Source organism: Hyla sarda, chromosome 13 (assembly GCF_029499605.1).
Source record: "Hyla sarda isolate aHylSar1 chromosome 13, aHylSar1.hap1, whole genome shotgun sequence".
Classification (NCBI taxonomy): Eukaryota; Metazoa; Chordata; class Amphibia; order Anura; family Hylidae; genus Hyla; species Hyla sarda.
Window position 1 is genome coordinate 45,541,609 of NC_079201.1, and position 22,533 is coordinate 45,564,141.

Below are 22,533 nucleotides of genomic sequence, written 5' to 3' on the forward strand. Positions count from 1 at the left end.
CATGCACCTCTCATGACCCCCATAACCCCTCTGCACCTCTCATCACACCCCCATGCACCTCTCACCACCCCCATAACCCCCTGCACCTCTTATAACCCCCATAACCCCCCACACCTCTTATGACCCCCATAACCCCCCTGCACCTCTTATCACCCCATAACCCCCCCTGCACCTCTTATCACCCACCATAACCCCCCCTGCACCCCATATCACACCATAACCCCCCCTGCACCTCTTATCACCCCCATAACCCCCTGCACCTCTTATCACACCATAACCCCCCTCACACCTCTTATCACCCTCATAACCCCCACACCTCTTATCACCCCCATAACCCCCCTGCACCTCTCATCTCCCCCATAACCCCCCTGCACCTCTCATCACCTCCATAACCCCCCTGCACCTCTCCTCACCCCCCCTGCACCACTCATCACCCCCATAACCCCCCACCACCTCTCATTACCCCCATAACCCCCCTGCACCTCTCATCACCTCCCCCCCTGCACCTTTATCACCCCCCCCCGCACCACTCATCACCTCTTATCACTCCCATAACACCCCCACCCCCGCGCAAGTTCATTTACCCTGACAGGATTGGAGATACCACGTGAGGTTTCTGCTGCTCCGGGTGCTGGACGGGGAGGATGAAGGAGGGATGTGGACAGGTCAGGTGATTGGAGTAGACGTGCGTACCTGCGCGGGGAACGTGACCTCTCTACTCCAATCAGCCCTTGGCCTGTCCTGCTCTGCCATAATTCTTAAGGGGCCCGCGCCCTAGAAATAAATGTGCGGGCCTTAAAGGATTATGAGGCCCAGTCATAGTCCTTGCGGGCACCCAGCGGTCAGTGAGTGACAGTCGCAGTCACTCACTGACAAGCAGGGCCGCCATCAGGGGGGTGACAAGCCATAAAAAAAAAAGGTCCAGGGACGTCCGGGCCTCCTGGAGCTCCGGGCCCCATACAGGTGTATGGGTTGTAACCCCCTGATGACGGCCCTGACAACCAGTATTACCAATAATTCAAGCATACAAGGAGGAATATTATCTCCATAAATATTGCTATCATACTGTTACTAACCAAATCCTGTATACCAAGAGTGAGATTACCAATAATACCAGTATACAAGGAGGAATATTATCACCATACTTATTACCATCATCACTGTTACTGACCAAATCCTGTATACTGAGACCAATATTACCAATAATACCAATATACAAGGGGGAATTGTACTGTTACTGACCAAATTCAGAGTTCTAGGACCAATATTACCAATAATACAATTATACAAGGAGGAAATATACCCCCATACTGTGACCATATAGTGGTAGACAGTAGCTCTACATATGACTAGGGGATATTATAGTTGCATGTACCTTTAACCAACCACTTACACCATCCCTTACTTAACCCACAGCTCTCCTTCTCTTTAAGAAACACAAGACAAAGTGTTGGTGCAAAAAGGCCACAGCAGCCCACTTTATTAAACAACCAATTAAAACATTGTAAAACATAACAACAATTGTATGAACATCATACATGTAAACAGAACCCACAACAACTTATAAAGTATTCCTAGCGCAGGAGAAGAACCTGAAGGCACTGTTACTGAATCAAAGGGGGGGTGGGGCTTCACTTGCTCTTAGCCATAGCTCACCTGCCCAGGAGCACCATTTGTGAAGCCCACAAAACTTCGGGAACCGCTCCCAGTCCACCTCCACACTCCATCCAATACGACCATCATGCCGTCCAATGGTGCCTCCAGATCCCTCTCCTGACCACGCCGCTGCGACAGACCTAAAAGAAAAAAGAGCGGGCGGGTACATTCAGCTGACCACGCGCCGACTGAAGAGTCTCCCCTTAACCCCGGCCTTTTAACCCCCAGAGCCAGGTTACAAGTAAACCCCGCCTCCCGCCAGGCTTCTGGCCATTGCCCAACACACCATTGCCCCTGCAGATTTGCCCCAAAACCGCAACCACCAGCGGCATCGGTGAATAGCTCCAAGTCCCGACTAGAGACGAGCGCCTCCATCACCACCGATCGCCTGTTGTACCGGCCCAAAAATTCCTGCCAAACCCCCAAATCTGCCTTCAAACCCGCTGATAGATGCACAAAATGGATGGGCCTGTAGACCCCCGCGGTAGCCGCCCCCAAACGACGGGGAAAAAACGTGCCCCATAGGCATAATCCGGCAAGTTGAGACAGCCCAGCAAGGACTGAGCATCCTGCAGAAGCAACTTGTGAACCCTACATGCCCTAGCCATTTCCTCCCGCAGCTCTCCCAATTTGTCCTTGGGTAGCCGGCACTCCATGGTCAGCGTGTCGATAATAATACCCAAAAACTTAACCGACGTAGCCAGCCCCTCTGTCTTTTCCAGCGCCAACGGGACACCGAACCAAGCCGTCACCCGCTCCATCACCTGCAACAGCACAGCGCACAACCGCGACCCCGCCAGGCCAAGAAGTCATCAAGGTAATACAGCACAGAGTCCAACTGGGACTCCTGCACCACCCACTCCAGGAAGGTACTGAACTGTTCAAAGTACGCACAGGAGATGGAACAATCCATCGGCAGACAGAGGTCCACAAAAAAACGATCCAACAAAACAACACCCCAACAACCGAAAACTGTCTGGATGAACTGACAACAAACGGAACGCCACATCAATGCTGATACCACCGACGCTCCTCCTCCTCAACCTTCTCCATCCGCTTAGACTCATCGGGCCGCACCCTATCCAAGTGAAATTTTTCCAACGGCAGTAGCGAAAAAATTTCAACATACTCCCGCTTCCAAATCTTATCCCGCACCTCTGCCTTGAGGTGGGCCCCCAAAGGGCCCTCAAAACAGACATAAACCTCGCCCCTAGCAGCGTCCCCCAGGCGTACACCTCCCCTCGCACCCGAAGCCGCCACCACAGTAGGATCCACCGATGGTGCTGCGCCAACCCAGCCACTAGAACCACCCTTGCAGACTCCACCGACCCACACTGCCTCACAACCGCACCACACACTGGGATTGGGGACCCCAGGGACCCCCCCCCAGTCCCCAACCCCCCACCAGCTCAAAAGAGCCTGCAACCTGTCAAGCCCACCAGCCCAACCGGCCCCGAACCTTCAAAATTGGAGACAGTGGTGCTCTCACCCGACCTGCCGTATCTCCAGCATCTGGGCAACTGCGGACCTACAGAACTTGACTCTCGCCGGCAGCAACAGCACCAGGGGCCAGGGGAACCCTGCCCGCAGGAACAGCAGCAGGTCCAGCCGCAGTCCCACCAGACGAGGGGCAGTTCACTGATGAAAACTGAACCCCGGGTCCAGGGAAGGGGCCGGATCCTCAGACAGCAGCAGCTCATCCTCACTCTCTTCACTGGTTGCAGGGCTGATCCCATCCCCACCGCAGACCGCAGATCCCATCCTAGCAACAGCTGGAGGCACCCCCTTGTGGGCCCACCGACCCCTCCCCTGGAAGAGGAGGCCGCAGGGTGAGAATGAACTATGGCCTGGGTCACCACCAGGCTACCGGGGCCCACCTCCCTGACTGAGGGGCGGAGGATGCCGGACCACGTGACCTTCTCCTGCGCCGGGCCTGCCCCCTCTCAGCAGCATTTTCCCGGGAGCAGGCTGCACTGTAATTCAGCCCCTCTAGCCGGCCTCGGGACATGCCAGCTGCACGTCCTGCATTCACTGCAAGACCGCCGGCAATGCATTCACTGCAGAACCGCCAGCAACGCCTCAGGAGCCGGCAGGGAGGAGAACAGGGCCTCATCCCTGACTCTCCACAGGATCTCCTCTAAGGACGCCATTCTGGTAAGGGGCTCTTCACATTCAGCTGGCCACACGCCGACTGAAGACCCTCCCCTTAACCCCATCCTTTTAACCCCCTCCTGACTCCTCCCCTTGCCCTGCTGCTAACCCCGTCCATTTAACCCCTTACTGCCTAGCCAGCCGCAACCCCTAGCCATTTAACCCTTCCTTACCTTCCCCTGCTAAAACCCTTGACCATTAACCCCTTCCTGGCATAATCCCCCTGTCATGTGCCCCGCTGGTCCTATTCTATCCCCTCCAGGGCTTCCTGGCTTTGCGGTGATTACATACAGTTACATTAGGTGACGTCTTCTCTAATTGGAGTCGTTCACTCTTCTTTTTCTTCTCCATCCAGTTCAGACCGTCCTGATGATTTTTTTCAGCCACGAACTGTCTCCATAGAACCTGCCAGACAAACATTTTAGGCTATGCGCTTGCCCAGCACCTATAGTGTCCCAAACAGTAATGATAACCCCCTTGGTGTCTCACACAGTAGACTGGGTAGATAAGTGGGTTGGGGAAGAGTAGGTCCCCCCATCAAGTAGACACGTCCCTTTACCTAGTTCTCCCCATTACACAGATTCCCTGAATAGATAGTAGCCACCTGTAGGTAGCCCAGGGGGGGCTACCTACAGGTGGCACCTATCTATTCAGGGCACGTGTGTAATGTAGCTGCTGCCACCTGTAGATAGTTACTCCCTGTAGTTGTAGCCCCCTGTATATAGTTGCAGCCCACCTGTATATAGCAGTCCCCCTTTAGATATTGGTGGCAGCTCCCTTTAAGTAGTTGCAGTGCAGCAGCCCCCCTTTTTGTAGTTGAAGTACAGCAGCCCCCTTTCTGTAGTTGTAGTGGCAGCCCCCTTTTTGTAGATGTAGTGCAGCAGCCCCCTTTCTTTAGTTGTAGTGCTGCAGCCCCCTTTCTGTAGTTGTAGTGTGGCAGCCCCCTTTAGGTAGTTCTAGTGCAGCAACCCCTTTCGGTAGTTGTAGTGCAGCAGCCCCCTTTAGGTAGTTGAAGTGCAGCAGCCCCCCTTAAAGAATAAGTCTCATGTATTAAAACTTATCCCCAATCCGAAGGATAGGGGATAAGTTTTAGATTGCGGGGGGAGAGCGTTTCGCTCTCCCATAGAGCTTAATGGAGGGGGCATGGCGGCCTCCGCTTCGAGCGGGGGTCTTGATGCGCTCCTGTGCTACAGCACAGGTGCTCCATACAGGAAATCTTGGGGGGCCCCAGCGCTCAGACCCCCCGCGATCTAAAACTTATCTCCTATCCCTCAGATAGGAGATAAGTTTTTATACATGAGACATATCCTTTAAAGGAAATCTGTTACCAGTGTCACCTGCACTTACCTGTCGCTACCAACAGATAGTGCAGATGACACTGATGACAACGGTATTTACCTTGTCCCGTTCCATTGCGGGTATCTTTGGTCATCTTGTCTGTTAACTTCAGCTCTGGGCCTGGGCGGAGCTTAGTGACGTCACCGCTGGTGCGAGACCAGCAGAGAGCAGCAGCGGCTTGGGGCATGGTCAGAGCTTAGTGACGTCACTGCTGCTGCTCCCTGCTGGGTCCCGCTGCTAGACAACAGCAGCGGTGACATCACTAAGCTCCTCCCGTGCCCCAAGCCGTGTGCTGGGACTGGAGCTAATGGACAAGATTACCGGGTTAGTGCAGGTGACAATGGTGACAGATTTCCTTTAAGGAAGTTGTAATGCAGCAGCCCCCTTTAGCTAGTTGTAGTGCAGCGCCCCCCCTTTAGGTAGGTATAGTGCTGCAGCACTATAGATAGATATGAGATAGATAGATAGATATGAGATAGATAGATAAATAGATAGATATCAATGCCAGACATAAGCAACACTCAGAACTTGGTGCAAAAATAGTGAAAATGTATTGCATCATTCCAGTGTTAGGCTAAGTTTCCACTTGGTTTTTTTTCTGGCAGTTTTTGGAAAACTGCCACTGCAGTTTTTGAGCCAAAGTCAAAAGTGGATCCATTAGGAAGGAGAAGTGTAAGTCCTCCCATTATATTTCCCATTCCCTTTGAATACACTTCTGGCTTTGGCTCAAAAACTGCAGTGGCAGTTTTCCAAAAACTGCCAGAAAAAAAAACAAGTGGAAACTTAGCCTTACAGAAGCAACGTTTCCATGACCACTCGTCGCCACTTTCAAGCTTGAAAATGGCGACGAGAGGTCGCGGAAACATTGATTCTGTAACACTGGAATGAGGCAATACATTTTCACTATTTTTGCACCGATTTCTGTATGCTGTTGGTGTCTGGCATTGATATTAAACTGTGGGCCACTGACCAAGGCTCCTAAACAGTGTGCACCATTTACGCCTTCACTGCTGGTTTTCTGAAATTATTATTTTTTTTTTTTTAGATAGATAGATAGATAGAAAATAGCTAGATATGAGATAAATAAATAGATACAGATAGATAGGAAATAATTAGATAGATAGATAGAAAAATTGAAGATGAATCCGCAGCACACTTAATCCAATAAAAAAGTGAGGTTTATTCCATTTTCCAAAACAGTGTCACAGCAACGTTTCTGCCAGCTCACCTGGCCTTTCTCAAGCTCAGTACAAACTGAGGTTAACAAAATATTTATAAGGATACCAATTGGGTATCAAAGAGTGCAATTAGTGAAACAATAATGTGCAGCCTCCCTCCAGCGCACTACACTACAGCATTCACCACCTCCAGTTCCAGAGCCAGTGCAGGGAGATCCCAGGCTCTTCCATTAGGCCAGCTGCCGAGCTGTACCAGCCCGGGAAGGAGAAGGACAGCACAGAACATCGGAGCACATCAGTAGAAGCGGTGAGCGGTCCCATTCACCAATAACTTTCAGTTTCATTTTGATACATCTGCTGCATTAGCTACAATTATCTTGCGACAAAGTCCTAACTGATACAGCGGAGGATCTCTATTCTGTACTGTATAGCACTTGAACTTCAAATACACTAGCTATAAAATCTTCAATGATACAGCGGAAGATCTTATATATTGTATAGGACTTAAACTTTATCTTGAGTACTATAACTCCTCCATTCACAAATTGAGCATTGATTTATCCATCCTATCAAGCTGCTATTATTGGGGACTGATTATCTCATACTTCCAGCAATTTTTATATCAGCATATATTTAAATTGCCTATATCTATTTTTAATATCTATTTTTATTTTCTATATTTTATGTCTTTTAGTTTATTTAAATATTTGTGTTGATGGTGCGGTCTGTGCAAGGGCCCTGCACAGCCACACATTTAATAATTAAAATTTACATTATCATCATTATTACTTAGCCTGCATTATTATTATATTATCTATTTATGGTATATATGGTTATATATAGTAATTATCATATCTTGAACACTATCATTTTTAGCCTAACATTCCTCATAGATTCCCAGCTATTTTTATACAGAACACCACCACATGTGTATCTTGAGGTCTGTATTCCCATTTATTACTTCTATTCTGAATAGTCAACTGAAATGACAGGTTCACTTTAAAGAGGTTATCTTGTAAATTGTATTACTTTCCTATTATTCCCAGCTTGCCTTATAAAATAACAAACACTTAAACTCACCTTTCTCCACTCATTTGTAGCTTACGGCTGTTCTCGACTGACAGCCTGCTTTCGCTGACAGCTGTAGATGTGACGTCACAGCACCTCTCACTAGCCAATGTGTCCCCTCTCCGGCCAGTGAGTGGCAGTGTGGGGGGAAAAAAAGGCTGCAGGTGGGTTGCCCCGATACAAGGGTTATACAGAAGCAGAGAAAGATGAGTTAAAGTGTTCATTTTATTAAGCAAGCTGGGGCAATAGAACAACTATCAATTTTACCAGATACCCCTTTATATTATTGTTCCCAAAAGCTGGATGTTGACATTTAGATTCAGATAGTACCCCTACATAGGTGTACACTTTAGGGTGAAAACAAACAATCCAGCGCTGCATATGGCCAAAATGCAGAAGACAAACACTGCACTTATTGGATTTCATCCATATGCAGTGACTGAAACATGTTTTATTCACCCTCAGATGGCAATGATATAAGATTAACCATGTCATGAAAAATTCAGCATTGAATCTGATTTTGACAGACAGACTCTTAAAGTACTCTGGGATAGGGGAATTTTTCTGCGACTCTTCCATTCTGCTTAGTATAAAAAATGAAACATCTGCTTTCCTCCTGCCGCTCCCCCGGTGCCTCTGTTGCCTGACTGTGCTCCTCTTTCTGGTTCCCTGGGGTCAATACAACAAGCGCTGTCTCAGCGAATTGCTGGACACAGGGATGTCCTGCCTGGGCCAATGATAGGCTGAGCAGTAATGTGATGTATTAAACCATGGCACCGGACGTCTTCCTTGTTCCAGGGCTCAATACATCATATCGCTGCTCTGCCAATCCCTGTTCACATGTTCACACAACGGAATATACGAGTGGAATCTGCCGAAAAAATTCAGCTCAGAAATTTCATTGCAGCAAAACCCCATTGCTTTCAATGGAGGTCTACTGCACTGTGCACTCAGTGGAATTTCCGCAGCAGAAACATGCGGAAATCCTTATTCAAGCCATTACCTAAAGAATCGACAAGTCAACTTTTGGCAGAATCCACTCAAAATGCATTGCCGTCTATTGATACAGCACATTTACAAGTGGTCCAAGCGCCAACTTATTCTGCCAGTACCCACTGTCTGCAGAATGTCTGTCAGGAATTTTCAGGGTGGACATTCCGCAGTGTTAACATTGCCTTTCCCTTAAAGGAAATCTGTTTGCTCTAGATCATGCTAAAATAGGCATTGCTGAGCCACAAGATGCACACCTCCTCCACCCCTCTCTACCTTGATTGATGTAGAGGGCTCATCTTCCAGCACTAATCTGTGCATGTTAATCAGTCAAAGCAGGGAGAAGTGGGTGAGGAGAAATGCATTCTGCTACTCAGCACCCCCTCTTTAACACTTAAGCTCTAAACAAGATCTACAACTGACAAATTCCCCTTAAGGTCATTAAAAAATTCTGAGTGTAGCCATACTGGATAGGCTACAAGACCTGCCGGCAGGTATCACTGGGGAGGTGTGCCCTAGCTGTTCATACATCACATCTTGGAAGTCAGTCTTGACAGAAATGATCATCTGCTGTTTAGGCTTTTCTATGGTTGCACCAATCTCTGATTAACAAAATAAGTGCCAAAGAAGGTGTTAACAAACCACTTTGCTTTGGCTGGGTTTTTATACAGAGGGCTAAGCTATGATTGACTCTATCTTTTCCCTATGTGATGAAAGGTTTAAGAGGCAAAACAAAGTCCAAAGATAAAGGCCCTCATTTACTATTCTAAACACGACTTCTTTGGTCTTTTTTTTTTGGCGCATCTTTGTCTGCGCCATGTCGCAGACATCGTGCGCCAGTCTGAGACACGATGCGACATTTTTTCCCGACGGACCCGATGTGGATTCTCCCAAACCCGAAAAAGGGGCATAACCTGACATTTCTGAGCTTTCCCACGTAATCGTTTCCAACCCGAATTTGTTGAATTGTTGTGGATTTTTTCCCGACAACTCAGAGGAGTTGGAAACCAAAACCTACAAAACCCACGTGCGACAAACAGGATGCGACATAATAATAAATACCAGGGGAAAAAAGCAGTCGGGTAAGAAAGCAAGATAGACTTACAACCCGATTTTCTAAGTAAATGAGGGCCAAAATGTAGTTATTTTTAAATACCTTAAAAGGGATTAGGAACAGACATCACTTTTGTTCTAGGCCAGTAAAGCCCAAGTAAAAAAAAAAAAAAAAATTAAGAAACAATATTTTTTAACAAAAAAAAATTGTGTTTTTATTTAAGTTGACAAAGTTCCTAGTTGGGACTACAACTAGGTTGATATCCTTCATACTATGGATGCTGTGGTATAATCATAGTGATCTCTGTCTTGTATAATATAGTATCCAAACCACTTAGCATAGAACAAACACTATTTTGTTTCCAATCAAACTGCAATGTTTTGTTTGACCTTCTAAAATAAGGCCTTTACGTTTTGATTTAACATATTCTACTTCTTTCTTTTTATTTCCAGCAGATGAATATGTCTCATGTTTGAGCAGTTCCCCTGACTCTGCGCTGCATTATTCGCTTGTGACCCCAGTGTCTTTTTCTACTGAGGCCTGCTTTGCTCTTTGCTTTCGTTACGACTACTCTTATTATAGTAGAGATGATATCCAGCGATGTCTTTGTGGCTCTGATATATTAGAAGTCAATGGTTCCTGTGTTGGTATATGTTCAAGGAATGGAGATAGCAACACATGCAATAAAACTATTATCCAAGAACTGCATTCCATCCAGGTAAAGAATGATTTATTTCAAAGCCTCAGTTCTGCTGCCCTAGGCACTTGGACTGAGTACACCATCTTAGCGTGATTCTATGTGAATCTGAATTTATTCATATTGATTTGTCACACATATGCATCAAAAACTACATCAGTTATATGTGGATTTTGTTGCAGATTCACAATGCAATTTCTCTCCAGGCCACAGCATGGTAACAGCAGCTACATCAAAAGTATTTATAATATTTTTTTCTCACTGAATTGCACTGCTCAACACTGCTGCCTTAGGCACAGGCCCACAGGTGCCTAATGGCAAACAAAACCCTGACCATGCCATGACATAGTTAGTGTTGGAGATGCTGGCACTGTGTTAGGGGTCGGTTTTCACTACAGTTCTATAGATGGCATATGGGGGGAAGAAGGGGGATATTGATGCTCTGGGTTTGCAAGATGCTATGTGTGAAGTATCTATCTGTGCTGTATATGTGTGTGTGTACACTAAGGCTGAGTGTGTGTAGGGCCAAGCTAACATAGTTTGTATGTAAGGTTGAAAAAAGACGAGTCCATCATGTTCAACCTAAAACCCTACTTTGATGTTGATCCAGAGGAAGGCAAAAAAAAAAAAAAAAACATGAGGCTGATGCTAATCGCCCCATGACAGAGGAAAAAATATTTCTATGCTTCAATATAGCAATCAGAATAAATCCCTGGATCAACTTTCTATCCCCATAAATCTAGTATCCATAACCTGTAATATTATTATTTTTTCAATAAAAACATCCAGGCCCCCCTTGAACTTGTTTATTAAGTCAGACATCACAACATCATGTGGCAGAGAGTTTCAAAGTCTCACTGCTCTTACAGTAAAGCATTCACATCTGTGATGGTCATGGTTACCGGCCTAGGTATAAAAAGATAATTAAAAAGATCTCTGTACTGTCCATTCATATATATATACCAGTATTTCCCAATCTTTTTCGGCTCGGGGGAACCCCGTGGGGGAAAAAAAATCGGTGGACACCCCAACCGAAGTTGACGAGCCAAAAAATAAAAAATAAAAAGGCTGCAATGCACAATATCCAATATCTATTTATCAGTGGGTATGTAGTTTAAAGTGCTGCTTTATACAGCAACTCTCAGTTGATGTCTTCTCTGATCAGCATCGTTCCCTGTTCTTCTCCATCTGGTCCGGACTGTCCTGACCATTTCTTACAGATACAACTCTTCACCGCTAAACCTGCAATACAAATCTCTTAGGCTCCACACTTTACCAGCATTAGCCTCCAGATTCCCCTTTTACAAATGAAGAGGAATACAGGGGCATATAGGTGTAAAGGGGTAACAAGGGGTGCAGAAAGGTCTACCTGGGTGACAGAGGTGTGTAGGGGGTGATAGAGGGGTGTACATGGGTGACAGAGGGGTGTAGAGGAGTGACAGATGGGTGTAGAAGAGTGTACATGGGTGGCAGAGGGGTGTAGAGGAGTGTACATGAGTGGCAGAGGGGTGTTGGAATGTACATGGGTGACAGAGGGGTGTACATGGGTGGCAGAGGGGTATAGAGGAGTGCACATGGGTAACAGAGGGGTGTATAAGGGTAACAGAGGGGTGTAGAGGAGTGACAGATGAGTGTACAAGAGTGTACATGGGTGGCAGAGGGGTGTAGAGGAGTGGACATGGGTGGCAGAGGGGTGTAGAGGAGTGTACATGGGTGGCAGAGGGGTGTAGAGGAGTGTACATGGGTGGCAGAGGGGTGTAAAGGGGTGTACATGGGTGGCAGAGGGGTGTACATGGATGGCAGAGGGGTGTAGAGGGGTGGCAGAGGGGTGTAGAAGAGTGTACATGGGTGATGGGGGGCGTCGAGGGTGACAGTGGTGGACAGGAGTGACAAGGTGGTAACAGGGGTGGACAGGGGTGACAAAGGGACAGGGGTGAACATGGGTGACAAGGATGTGGTCAGAAGGGTGGACAATGGGGAGGGTGAACATAGGTGACACGGGGATGGACAGGGTCAGAGGGGTGGACAAGGGTGACAAGCGGTTAAAAGAGGGGTGGACAGAAGTGACAGAGAGGGGTGGACTGGGGTGACAAAGGGACAGAGAGGTGAATGGGGGGTGGACATAGGTGACAGAGGTGTAGACTGGGGGGGGACAGGGGTGGTGAACATGGGGGACAGGGGGATGGACAAGGGTTACAGAGGGGTGGCCATGGATGACAGGATGGTGGAAACGGGAGATATGGGGGTAAACAGGGATGACACAAGGGTGGACAAGGATGACAAGAGGTAGACTTGGGGGTAGACTGGGGTGTGGACAGGGTGGGTGAACATGGGTGACAGGGGGTAGACTGGGGGGTGGACATGGGTGACAGGGGGGGTAGACTGGGGTGTGGACAGGGGGGTGAACATGGGTGACAGGGGGTAGACTGGGGAGTGAACATGGGTGACAGGGATGGACAGGGGGTGGACAAGGTGGACATGGATGACAGGAGGGTGGACATGGGTGAGAGGGTGGATGGACATGGGTGAGAGGGGGGATGGACATGGGTGACTGGAAGGGGGGAGTGTGGACATGGTACAGTACCTTAAGCAAGTCATTTTTCTTCCCATTCTTCCCTTCTCCGGCAGGGCAACGACTCAGGGCTCTGACAGGGCACTCATTCACTGCGCCGCAGGGGTGAGGGGGATGCTGGGGCATGGGTCACTACACCGGTCTGGTGCAGCTTCTGCGGTCTTCCCCTCTCTGGCAGGGCACTCACTCACTGGGTCGCTGGGGGACGCACACACAGCAAAGCGCACACAACCTTCCCTGATCACTGATTTATACATTGTGATCAAATCGCCCCTAAGATGTCTTTTCTCCAAATTTAATAGCGCCAAACTTGATAACCTGTCTTGTTATGTTAACCCCCATACCATTAATGATCTTTGTCGCCCTCCTCTTCACCGTCTCCAGGTCTGCCATGTCCTTATATACAGGTGCCAAAATTGGACACAATACTCCATATATGGTCTGGCTAATGATTTATACAGAGGCAAAACTATGCCCTTGCCATGAGCTTCTATGCATACTGTTACGCCGAGCGCTCCGGGTCCCTGCTCCTCCCCGGAGCGCTCGCGGTGTTCCTCTCTCTGCAGCACCCCGGTCAGACCCGCTGACCGGGAGCGCTGCACTGACATTGCCGGCAGGGATGCGATTCGCATAACGTGACGCGCCCGCTCGTGAATCGCGTCCCAAGTCACTCACCTGTTCCGGTCCCCGGCTGTCACGTCCTGGCGCGCGCGGCTCCGCTCCTTAGGGCGCGCGCGCACCAGCTCTCTAAGTTTTAAAGGGCCAGTGCACCAGTGATTGGTGCCTGGCCCAATCAGCCTAATTAGCTTCCACCTGCCCCCTGTCCATATTACCTCACTTCCCCTCCACTTCCTTGCCGGATCTTGTTGCCTTGTGCCAGTGAAAGCGTTTAGTGTTGTCCAAAGCCTGTGTTCCAGATCTCCTGCTATCCTCATTGACTATGAACCTTGCCGCCTGCCCCGACCTTCTGCTACGTCTGACCTTGCCTCTGCCTAGTCCTTCTGTCCCACGCCTTCTCAGCAGTCAGTGAGGTTGAGCCGTTGCCGGTGGATATGACCTGGTTGCTACCGACGCAGCAAGACCATCCCGCTTTGCGGCGGGCTCTGGTGAAAACCAGTAGCAACCCTAGAACCGGTCCACCGACACGGTCCATGCCAATCCCTCGCTAACACAGTGGATCCACATCCAGCTAGCCGAATCATAACAGTAGATCCGGCCATGGATCCCGCTGAGGTGCCGCTGCCAAGTCTCGCTGACCTACCCACGGTGGTCACCCAGCAATCGCAGCAAATTGCCCAACAAGGACAGCAGCTGTCGCAGTTGACCGCCACGTTACAGCAACTTCTGCCACTGCTACAGCAGTAACCATCTCCTCCGCCAGCTCCTGCACCTCCTCCGCAGCGAGTGGCCGCTCCTAGCCTCCACTTGTCCCTGCCGGACAAATTTGATGGGGACTCTAGACTCTACCGTGGCTTCTTGTCTCAATGTTCCCTATATATGGAGATGTTGTCGGACCAATTTCCTACAGAACGGTCTAAGGTGGCGTTCGTAGTGAGTCTTCTGTCTGGGAAGGCCCTCTCATGGGCCACACCGCTCTGGGAACGCAATGATCCTGCCACAGCCACTGTCCAGTCCTTCTTCGCTGAAGTCCGTAGTGTCTTCGAGGAACCAGGCCGAGCTTCTTCTGCCGAGACTGCCCTGCTGAACCTGGTCCAGGGTAATTCTTCAATAGGCGAGTACGCCATCCAATTTCGTACTCTCGCTTCTGAATTATCTTGGAATAACGAGGCTCTCTGCGCGACCTTTAAAAAAGGCCTATCCAGTAACATCAAGGATGTGCTGGCCGCACGAGAGATTCCTGCCAACCTGCAAGAACTTATCCATTTGGCCACCCGCATTGACATGCGTTTTTCTGAGAGACACCAGGAGCTCCACCAGGAAAAAGACCTTGATCTCTGGGCACCTCTCCCACAGTATCCTTTGCAATCTACCCCTGTGCCTCCCGCCGAGGAGGCTATGCAAGTGGATCGGTCTCGCCTGACCCAGGAAGAGAGGACTCGCCGTAGGGATAATAATTTATGTCTGTACTGCACTAGTATCGAACACTTCTTGGTGGATTGCCCTATTCGCCCTCCACGTCTGGGAAACGCACGCACGCACCCAGCTCACGTGGGTGTGGCGTCTCTTGGTACAAAGTCTGCTTCTCCACGTCTCACCGTGCCCGTGCGGATTTCTCCTTCTGCCAACTCCTCCTTCTCAGCCGCAGCCTTCTTGGACTCTGGTTCTTCTGGAAATTTTATTCTGGCCTCTTTGGTGAATAAGTTCTGCATCTCGGTGACCCGTCTCGTCAAGCCGCTCTACATTTCCTCGGTCAACGGAGTGAAATTGGACTGCACTGTGCGTTATCGCACAGAACCCCTGCTCATGAGCATTGGACGGCATCATGAAAAAATTGAACTTTTTGTTTTGCCCAACTGCACCTCTGAAGTCCTCCTTGGTCTGCCATGGCTCCAACGCCACTCTCCTACCCTTGATTGGACCACCGGGGATATCAAGAGCTGGGGTGCTTCTTGCCATAAAAAATGCCTCACGTCTGCTCCCAGTCCCGTCAGTCAAACCTCAGTGTCTCCTCCTTTACCTGGTCTCCCCAAGGCCTATCAGGACTATGCTGTGTCTCCTCCTCATAGCCCCCGTCCTGGTAACACTTTGCCCCGTGCCCAGCTTCACCCTCTTCCCCCCCCTCCCCACTCCCACGCCTTCTGGTTTGCCCGCTGTTGATGAGGTTTCCCGGGACTTCTCCACCATCTGGAAAGAGACTCAAAAATCCCTCATACAGGCCTCATCCCGGATGAAGAAACATCCCGACAAAAAAAGGGGGAGACCTAAGGGGGGGGTACTGTTACGCCGAGCGCTCCGGGTCCCTGCTCCTCCCCGGAGCGCTCGCGGCGTTCCTCTCTCTGCAGCGCCCCGATCAGACCAGGAGCACTGCACTGACATTGCCGGCGGGGATGCGATTCGCATAGCGGGACGCGCCCGCTCGCGAATCGCGTCCCAAGTCACTCACCTGTCCCGGTCCCCGGCTGTCACGTCCTGGCGCGCGTGGCTTCGCTCCTTAGGGCGCGCGCGCGCGCCAGCTCTCTAGGGTTTAAAGGGCCAGTGCACCAGTGATTGGTGCCTGGCCCAAATCAGCCTAATTAGCTTCCACCTGCCCCCTGTCCATATTACCTCACTTCCCCTGCACTTCCTTGCCGGATCTTGTTGCCTTGTGCCAGTGAAAGCGTTTAGTGTTGTCCAAAGCCTGTGTTCCACATCTCCTGTTATCCTCATTGACTACGAATCTTGCCACCTGCCCCGACCTTCTGCTACGTCTGACCTTGCCTCTGCCTAGTCCTTCTGTCCCACGCCTTGTCAGCAGTCAGCGAGGTTGAGCCGTTGCCGGTGGATACGACCTAGTTGCTACCGCCGCAGCAAGACCATCCCGCTTTGCGGCGTGCTCTGGTGAAAACCAGTAGCAACCCTAGAACCGGTCCACCGACACGGTCCACGCCAATCCCTCGCTGACACAGTGGATCCACATCCAGATAGCTGAATCATAACACATACATCCCATGACTGGATTAGCCTTGGCAGCCGCTACCTGGCAATGATTGCAAAAGTTGAGTTTACTGTCCACCAGTACCCCTAAGTCCGATAGAAGTTTTACCTGATGTCTTATCTAGCACATAATTGTTTTTTTTTTAAGGCCCAAGTGCATAAACTTATATTTATCCACAAATTTAATTTGTTATGTCACCAGCTTCCCCTAATTCCTCTGTAATATTATATTATCCTCCTCTGTGGTGATCACCTTACCCAGTTTAGTGTAATCTGCAAATATTGAAATTCTACTCTGTTATCCCTCTACAATGTAATTTATAAACGTATTGAAAGAAGTGGACCCAGTATTGACCCCTTGTGACTGTCACCCATTCAGAGTAAGTTCCATTGATACCCACCCCCTGCTTCAGGAACAAGGAAAGATGATCCAGCACTTTACAAATACTTGCAGCTTTATTTGGTTCCATATCAAAAGACTTCACACAGTCAAAATGATCACTCTACTGTCATACGCATTTCAAGCGCATGCACGCTCTTCATCGGTGACGTCATGGATCTCTCGGGTAGGATCTTATATTTGTACTTCCAAAGGTGAGGGGTAATTCATTAATTTGCATACTCCTCCCTACAAACTGTCCTAGCCTGGGAGATGACCACAATTACAAGGAAAACAGTGTTTCTTGATAATAAAACTCCATAAAATAGTTTAGAAAACACAATGCACACAGTATACATGTATGTGGTAAGGAAATTATTTCAAAATGATACATAATACACAATATTAAGCATAGCAACTAAGGAAAAAATAATGCTCAGTAATGAAACAGCAATTCTCTCCTAATATTCATGCCAAAAGGCGCACGAGTGTCAAGGGTTAATTGCCAATAGGCTTCTCTGTCAGCCAATTTTCTTCTTATACAACCTTTTCTAAAACCAAGTGGAGATGTTCAATGGCATATATTTTGAAGCCTGACAAATTACCACCGTGAACTGTTTGGAAATGCTGACATGCGGCAGATTTATTATGGGAACTCAACGTTCCAATATCATTAATGTGCTCTAAGGCACGAATTTTCAGTTTACGTGTGGTATAACCCACATATTTTAATCTGCAGTGAGTATACTCAATAATGCATATCACATTATTGTAATCACTTCACATACAGTGGTACCGGATATTCATTGATGCCCTCCTCCTAGGAGGTGAATCTCTCGTACCACTGTTTCTTGAATACATAAATAAAAATCCTTATAATTTAACCCCTTAAGGACCAGGCCAATTTTCACTGCAGGACCAGAGCATTTTTTGCACATCCGACCACTTTCACTTTAAGCATTAATAACTCTGGGATCCTTTTACCTTTCATTCTGATTCTGAGATAGTTTTTTCATGACATATTCTACTTTATGGTAGGGGTAAAATTTCGTCGATACTTGCATCATTTCTTGGTGAAACATTCCAAAATTTGATGAAAAAATTTAAAAGTTTGCATTTTTCTAACTTTAGAGCTCTCTGCTTGGAAGGAAAATAGATATTCCAAATAAATTATATATTGATTCACAAATACAATATGTCTACTTTATGTTTGCATCATAAAGTTGACATGTTTTTACTTTTGGAAGACATCAGAGGGCTTCAAAGTATAGCAGCAATTTTCCAATTTTTCACAACATTTTCAAAATCAGAATTTTTCAGGGACCAGTTCTTATTAGAAATACCCCATAAATGACCCCATTATAAAAACTGCACCCCTCAAAGTATTCAAAAAATACCCCCAGAGGTCTTATCATGTTTTTTTTTTAATAAAAGAGTTTTTTGGACAATTTAGTGGTTTTATGGGGTTGAAATTTTCAATGTACTCTGGACTTGGTACATTGGGGTCAAATTATGGAAAATTAAAATGAAGAGGGAAAATTTAGTACTGCATGGAAGTGTGATACTCCCTGAAGCAGTTTTTAATGCAGAGGCCCGGATGATTGGGGCAAGTGTCACATTGAGTGGTTGTTTTCTTCCGAATCCCCCTCCTGTAACACACTCTGCATCTTTTCTGGGTTCGTCCCTTCTTTGCAGTGTGGGGGACTTCACCTGGAAAGTGTTGGCCTGGGACGAACTTGACACCTATTACTTCAGTTCCTTGGGAAGTCCGGCATGCTCTTTCCTGATCGCCAAAGATCAGGACCTTTAGGACTTCTTCTTGGAACTGAAGGTATGTCCCTGTGTTTCCAGCGTTCTGGTACAGTACAAAGTTGTACATGGCAACCTGTACCAAGTAGATACCTGTACCATATACCGATTGTAGTCCAGAATGCAATCGGGCTTGAGGACCGTTGTTGTGGTACCTCGCACAGGGACAGGTGAGCTGCCATTACCATGAATAGTGGTCAGCATAAGGACATCCCTCTTATCCTTATACCTGACCAGCACCAGGTTTCCATTGGTAAGGGCAGGGGACTCACCCTTGGGCATAGGTGTCTGCAGAAATTTTAGAGGGAGGCCTCTCTGGTTTTTCAGCACGGTCCCACAAGCAGATGTGGATCTGGTGGCAAGGGATGTGAACAGAGGGCTGCTGGTATAAAAGTTGTCCACGTACACATGGTAACCCTTATCCAGCAATGGGTGCACAAGCTCCCAAACGATTTTACCACTAACATCCAGAGTGGGGGAACAATCTGGGGGTTCAATACGGGAATCTTGGCCCTCATACACTCTAAACTTGTAAGTGTACCCGGAGGTACTCTCACAAAGTTTATAGGGCTTCACGCCATACCGCGTCCACTTCGAGGGAATATTCTGGTGGAAGATGAGTCTCCCCTTAAAACTGATAAGAGACTCATCGACCGAGAGCTCCCTGAGGGGTACGCAGGCCTCCAAAAATTTGGCCCCAAAGTGATCGATGACCGGCCTCACTTTGTAAAGCCGGCCATAGGTGGGATCACCTCGGGGTGGACATGCCTCATTATCTGCATAATGGAGGCATTTCCGAATGGCCTCGAACTGCCTCCGTGCCATGACCATACTGTAAAGTGGGGTCTGGTATAGGATATCCCCTTTTCAGTATTGCCTGACGCTTGGTTTTTTGACCAGGCCCATACGCAGCACAAGGCCCCAAAATGTCCTAATTTCTGCTGCATCAATGGCGTACCATTCACTGGGCCTGGCCAAAACAGAATCAGGGTGGTGGGCGATGAACTGCCTGGCGTACAGATTCATCTGCTCCACCATGTGATTGACAAAACTGTCACTGAAAAAATAACTGAAATAGTAAATTTCAGTGAATCCAGCCGTGTCAATCTGGATTCCGGAGTCGCCAACAAACTCCGGAATCCGTGGCTGATAACCCTCTGGGAGTCTCCAGACAGGTTCACCGGAAGGGGGCTCCGGTACACTTGTCTGGGGGGTCGGACTCCTAGTACGAGCGGCATCAACACTGGCACTAGTCTCCGCCGCTGTACAGGTGACTCATCATCAGTACTAGACGATGAGGAGGAAGATGAAGAACACAGGAATGCAGGATCTTCATCGTCCTCACTGGCAGATTCGGAGTCGAAGGCAGAAAAAGCGAATGCCTCCGCTGCCGAAAATGCCTGGCAAGCCATCGCCTTTTTTCTACTGTGGCGGTGGTGGTGGTGGGGGGGGGGGGGGGAGAGGGTGTTTGTGTTTTGTGTGACTGTATTATATAACGGTGTGTGATTAAAAATCACACACCGTTATATGGGGTAAAAAAAAAACTGCTGTGGCCAAAAAATGGGGGGCAAATTGCAGCGCCCTGAACCCCTAATGGAGCCCGGGTCACACTGAAAAAACTGCAGAGGACCCTTGGGGACCTATTAGGGTGTCAGGGGGGGGGGATTTAAAAAAAAAAACTTTTTTTACTTTCACTTTTTTCACCCTACCTTTCCCTGGGCTGTATTATTTCCCTGTTCTATGGGGGCTTCTTATCTCCTGAGGCGGCTCCGATCTCGGCAGAGGGGGGGGGGGGGTCCCTGGCTTCCTCCGGCAGCTCTGACAGCTGACTGAACCCAGCCAGCCGCGGGAGCTGCAGGAGTATGCCGTTAACCCCTCCCCTGCCGGCTGCTATAGGTTGGACGATCGTCCGGCCAATAGCAGCGATCCTGGGGGGGGGGGGGGGTCGAAATCGCCACCTCCCCATAGATACAGGAGGTGATTGGGGGTGTATCCTACACCCCGGATCACCATGTATCTCTGTATCACCGGAATCGCAGTAAATCGCAAGTGTGAATTTATTGCAATTATCTGCAATCGCCGACATGCGCGGGGTGACTGCTGATTGATATCAGCAGTCACCCCGGTTCGGTCCCCGCCCGGCGCGCGGCAGGGACCAAAATTCCCATGGCCGTACGCGTATGTCCTTGGTCCTTAACTACCAAGGTGCTTAGACGTATGCATACGTCCATGGTCCAGGGGTTAAAATTTACACATCAAATGCATGCTAAAGCAATGATTTTTTTGGATTTGGAGTTAAGCAGGGTAAATGGTGAAGTAATTTCCATTGCCACCCATTGAAAGCCAATCTCAGGAAATACAGTTTTAAAGCGTACCCGTCAGATCCAACAAAATTCTATTTTTTTATATATCTACCTAATTATGACCATGTACATCTAATTTTTATGTGTCTAGCACCTTTATTTTTTTTATTACACTTTTAATTTAGCTCACTAGCCTGAATTCCTCTCAAATGGAGGGGGCGTGGCCTCACTGTGCAAGTCTCCGCCCCCTCCCTCAGTATGCTGTCTGTTCACATCTCCCCTAGCATTAGCAAAACTACAACTCCCAGCTTGTCCTCACTGACAGTAGCGGGACACAAGCTGACAGTGGGAGGATTTTTCCTTCAGCTGTGAACCCTGCGCTCACAGCTGTCAATCAAGGAAGTGTGTCCATGACGCATGGACACAGCAGGATTAGTATGTGTCCAAGCAGGCAGAGGGGGCAGTCGTTTGACTGGCTTTTTCAGTATGACCTATTGGTTTTGCATGCTTTACAACATATCATAAGTTTTTGTATCTGATAGTGAACATTTAAGAGCAAATAGCAAACACCCTTCACACACAGTTTGTGCAATACCGGTTGGGGAGCCAACACGCTTGAAGAGAACTTACTCCAATCCAATAGTGTACGATATCCAATCTTGAAATTTAATGCAGAGATTGAGGGAGAGAGGATATCCTTCCCATACTCTAACCAGGGCAAAAAGAGTAGTGTCCACCAAGGATCAGAGAAATCTCATTCATTCCCCCAAGTGTATAAAGAAGTTTGAGAATAAACCTAGCTCAGAAAGGCTCAGAAATGCTTCTTTAAATGTGGACATTTAAATTGGATTTGCCGTACTTGTAATCATGCAAAACCCACTCGTGAATTTGAAAATGCTGAGGGCAGTAAAAAATATCAAATAAAGGAGTGTATCAATTGTAAACACAATAATGGACATCACTTACTTAGAAAATCGGCTTGTAAGTCTATCTTGCTTTCTTACCCGACTAATTTTTCCCCTGGTATTTATTGTTATGTCGCATCCTGTTTGTCGCACGTAGTTTTTGTTGCTTTTGGTTTCCAACTCCTCTGAGTTGTCGGGAAAAAATCCCCAACAATTCAACAAATTTGGGTTGGAAACCTTTATAAATACGTGGGAAAGCTCAGAAATGTCGGGTTACGCCCCTTTTTCGGGTTTGGGAGAATCCACACCGGGTCCGTCGGGAAAAAATGTTGCATCATGTCGCAGATTGGCGCACAATGTCTGCGACATGTCGCAGACAAAGATGCGCCAAAAAAAAGCAACAAAACAAGTCGGGTTTAGAATAGTAAATGAGGGCCAATGTGATATAAAGAGCTGCTACACTCCGACCTTATCCTGCTCCAGCATGGGAGTGGATGGACAATGCGTGGGAGGAAAGGATGGCAAAAAAGGTCTTGGGAGGCGCTGCTCGTATGCATAAGCAATTGGAACCACAAGTGCAGCACAGGACAACATAAAATGTATTGGTTTTAGTTTGGACGATGTGCTTTGGCACACACTTGTGCCTTCATCAGGTCCACCAGATATATGCCCCAGAGAAACGGGTAGATTCAGTCTGGGAATTGGTCTGGTGATCCTGCTCAGCAGCTGTGCCACTGTGGTAAGTTGAAGGCACAAGTGTGTGCCTAAAAGCGTCAGCCAATGTAAAACCATTAAATTTTGTGTTGTTCTGTACTACACTTGTGGTTCCAATGGCTTCC

General features: G+C 48.1%; 1 protein-coding gene across 1 annotated transcript in view; it reads left to right on the forward strand.

Moving 5' to 3' along the window:
* Nucleotides 1-22,533, forward strand: part of LOC130297299 (polycystin-1-like) — a 396,912-nt gene that overhangs the window by 83,763 nt on the left and 290,616 nt on the right. Inside the window, exon 8 of the mRNA XM_056549607.1 lies at nt 9,888-10,153. Within this exon, the coding sequence (XP_056405582.1) occupies nt 9,888-10,153 (266 nt within the window). The remainder of the gene's footprint in view (nt 1-9,887; nt 10,154-22,533) is intronic.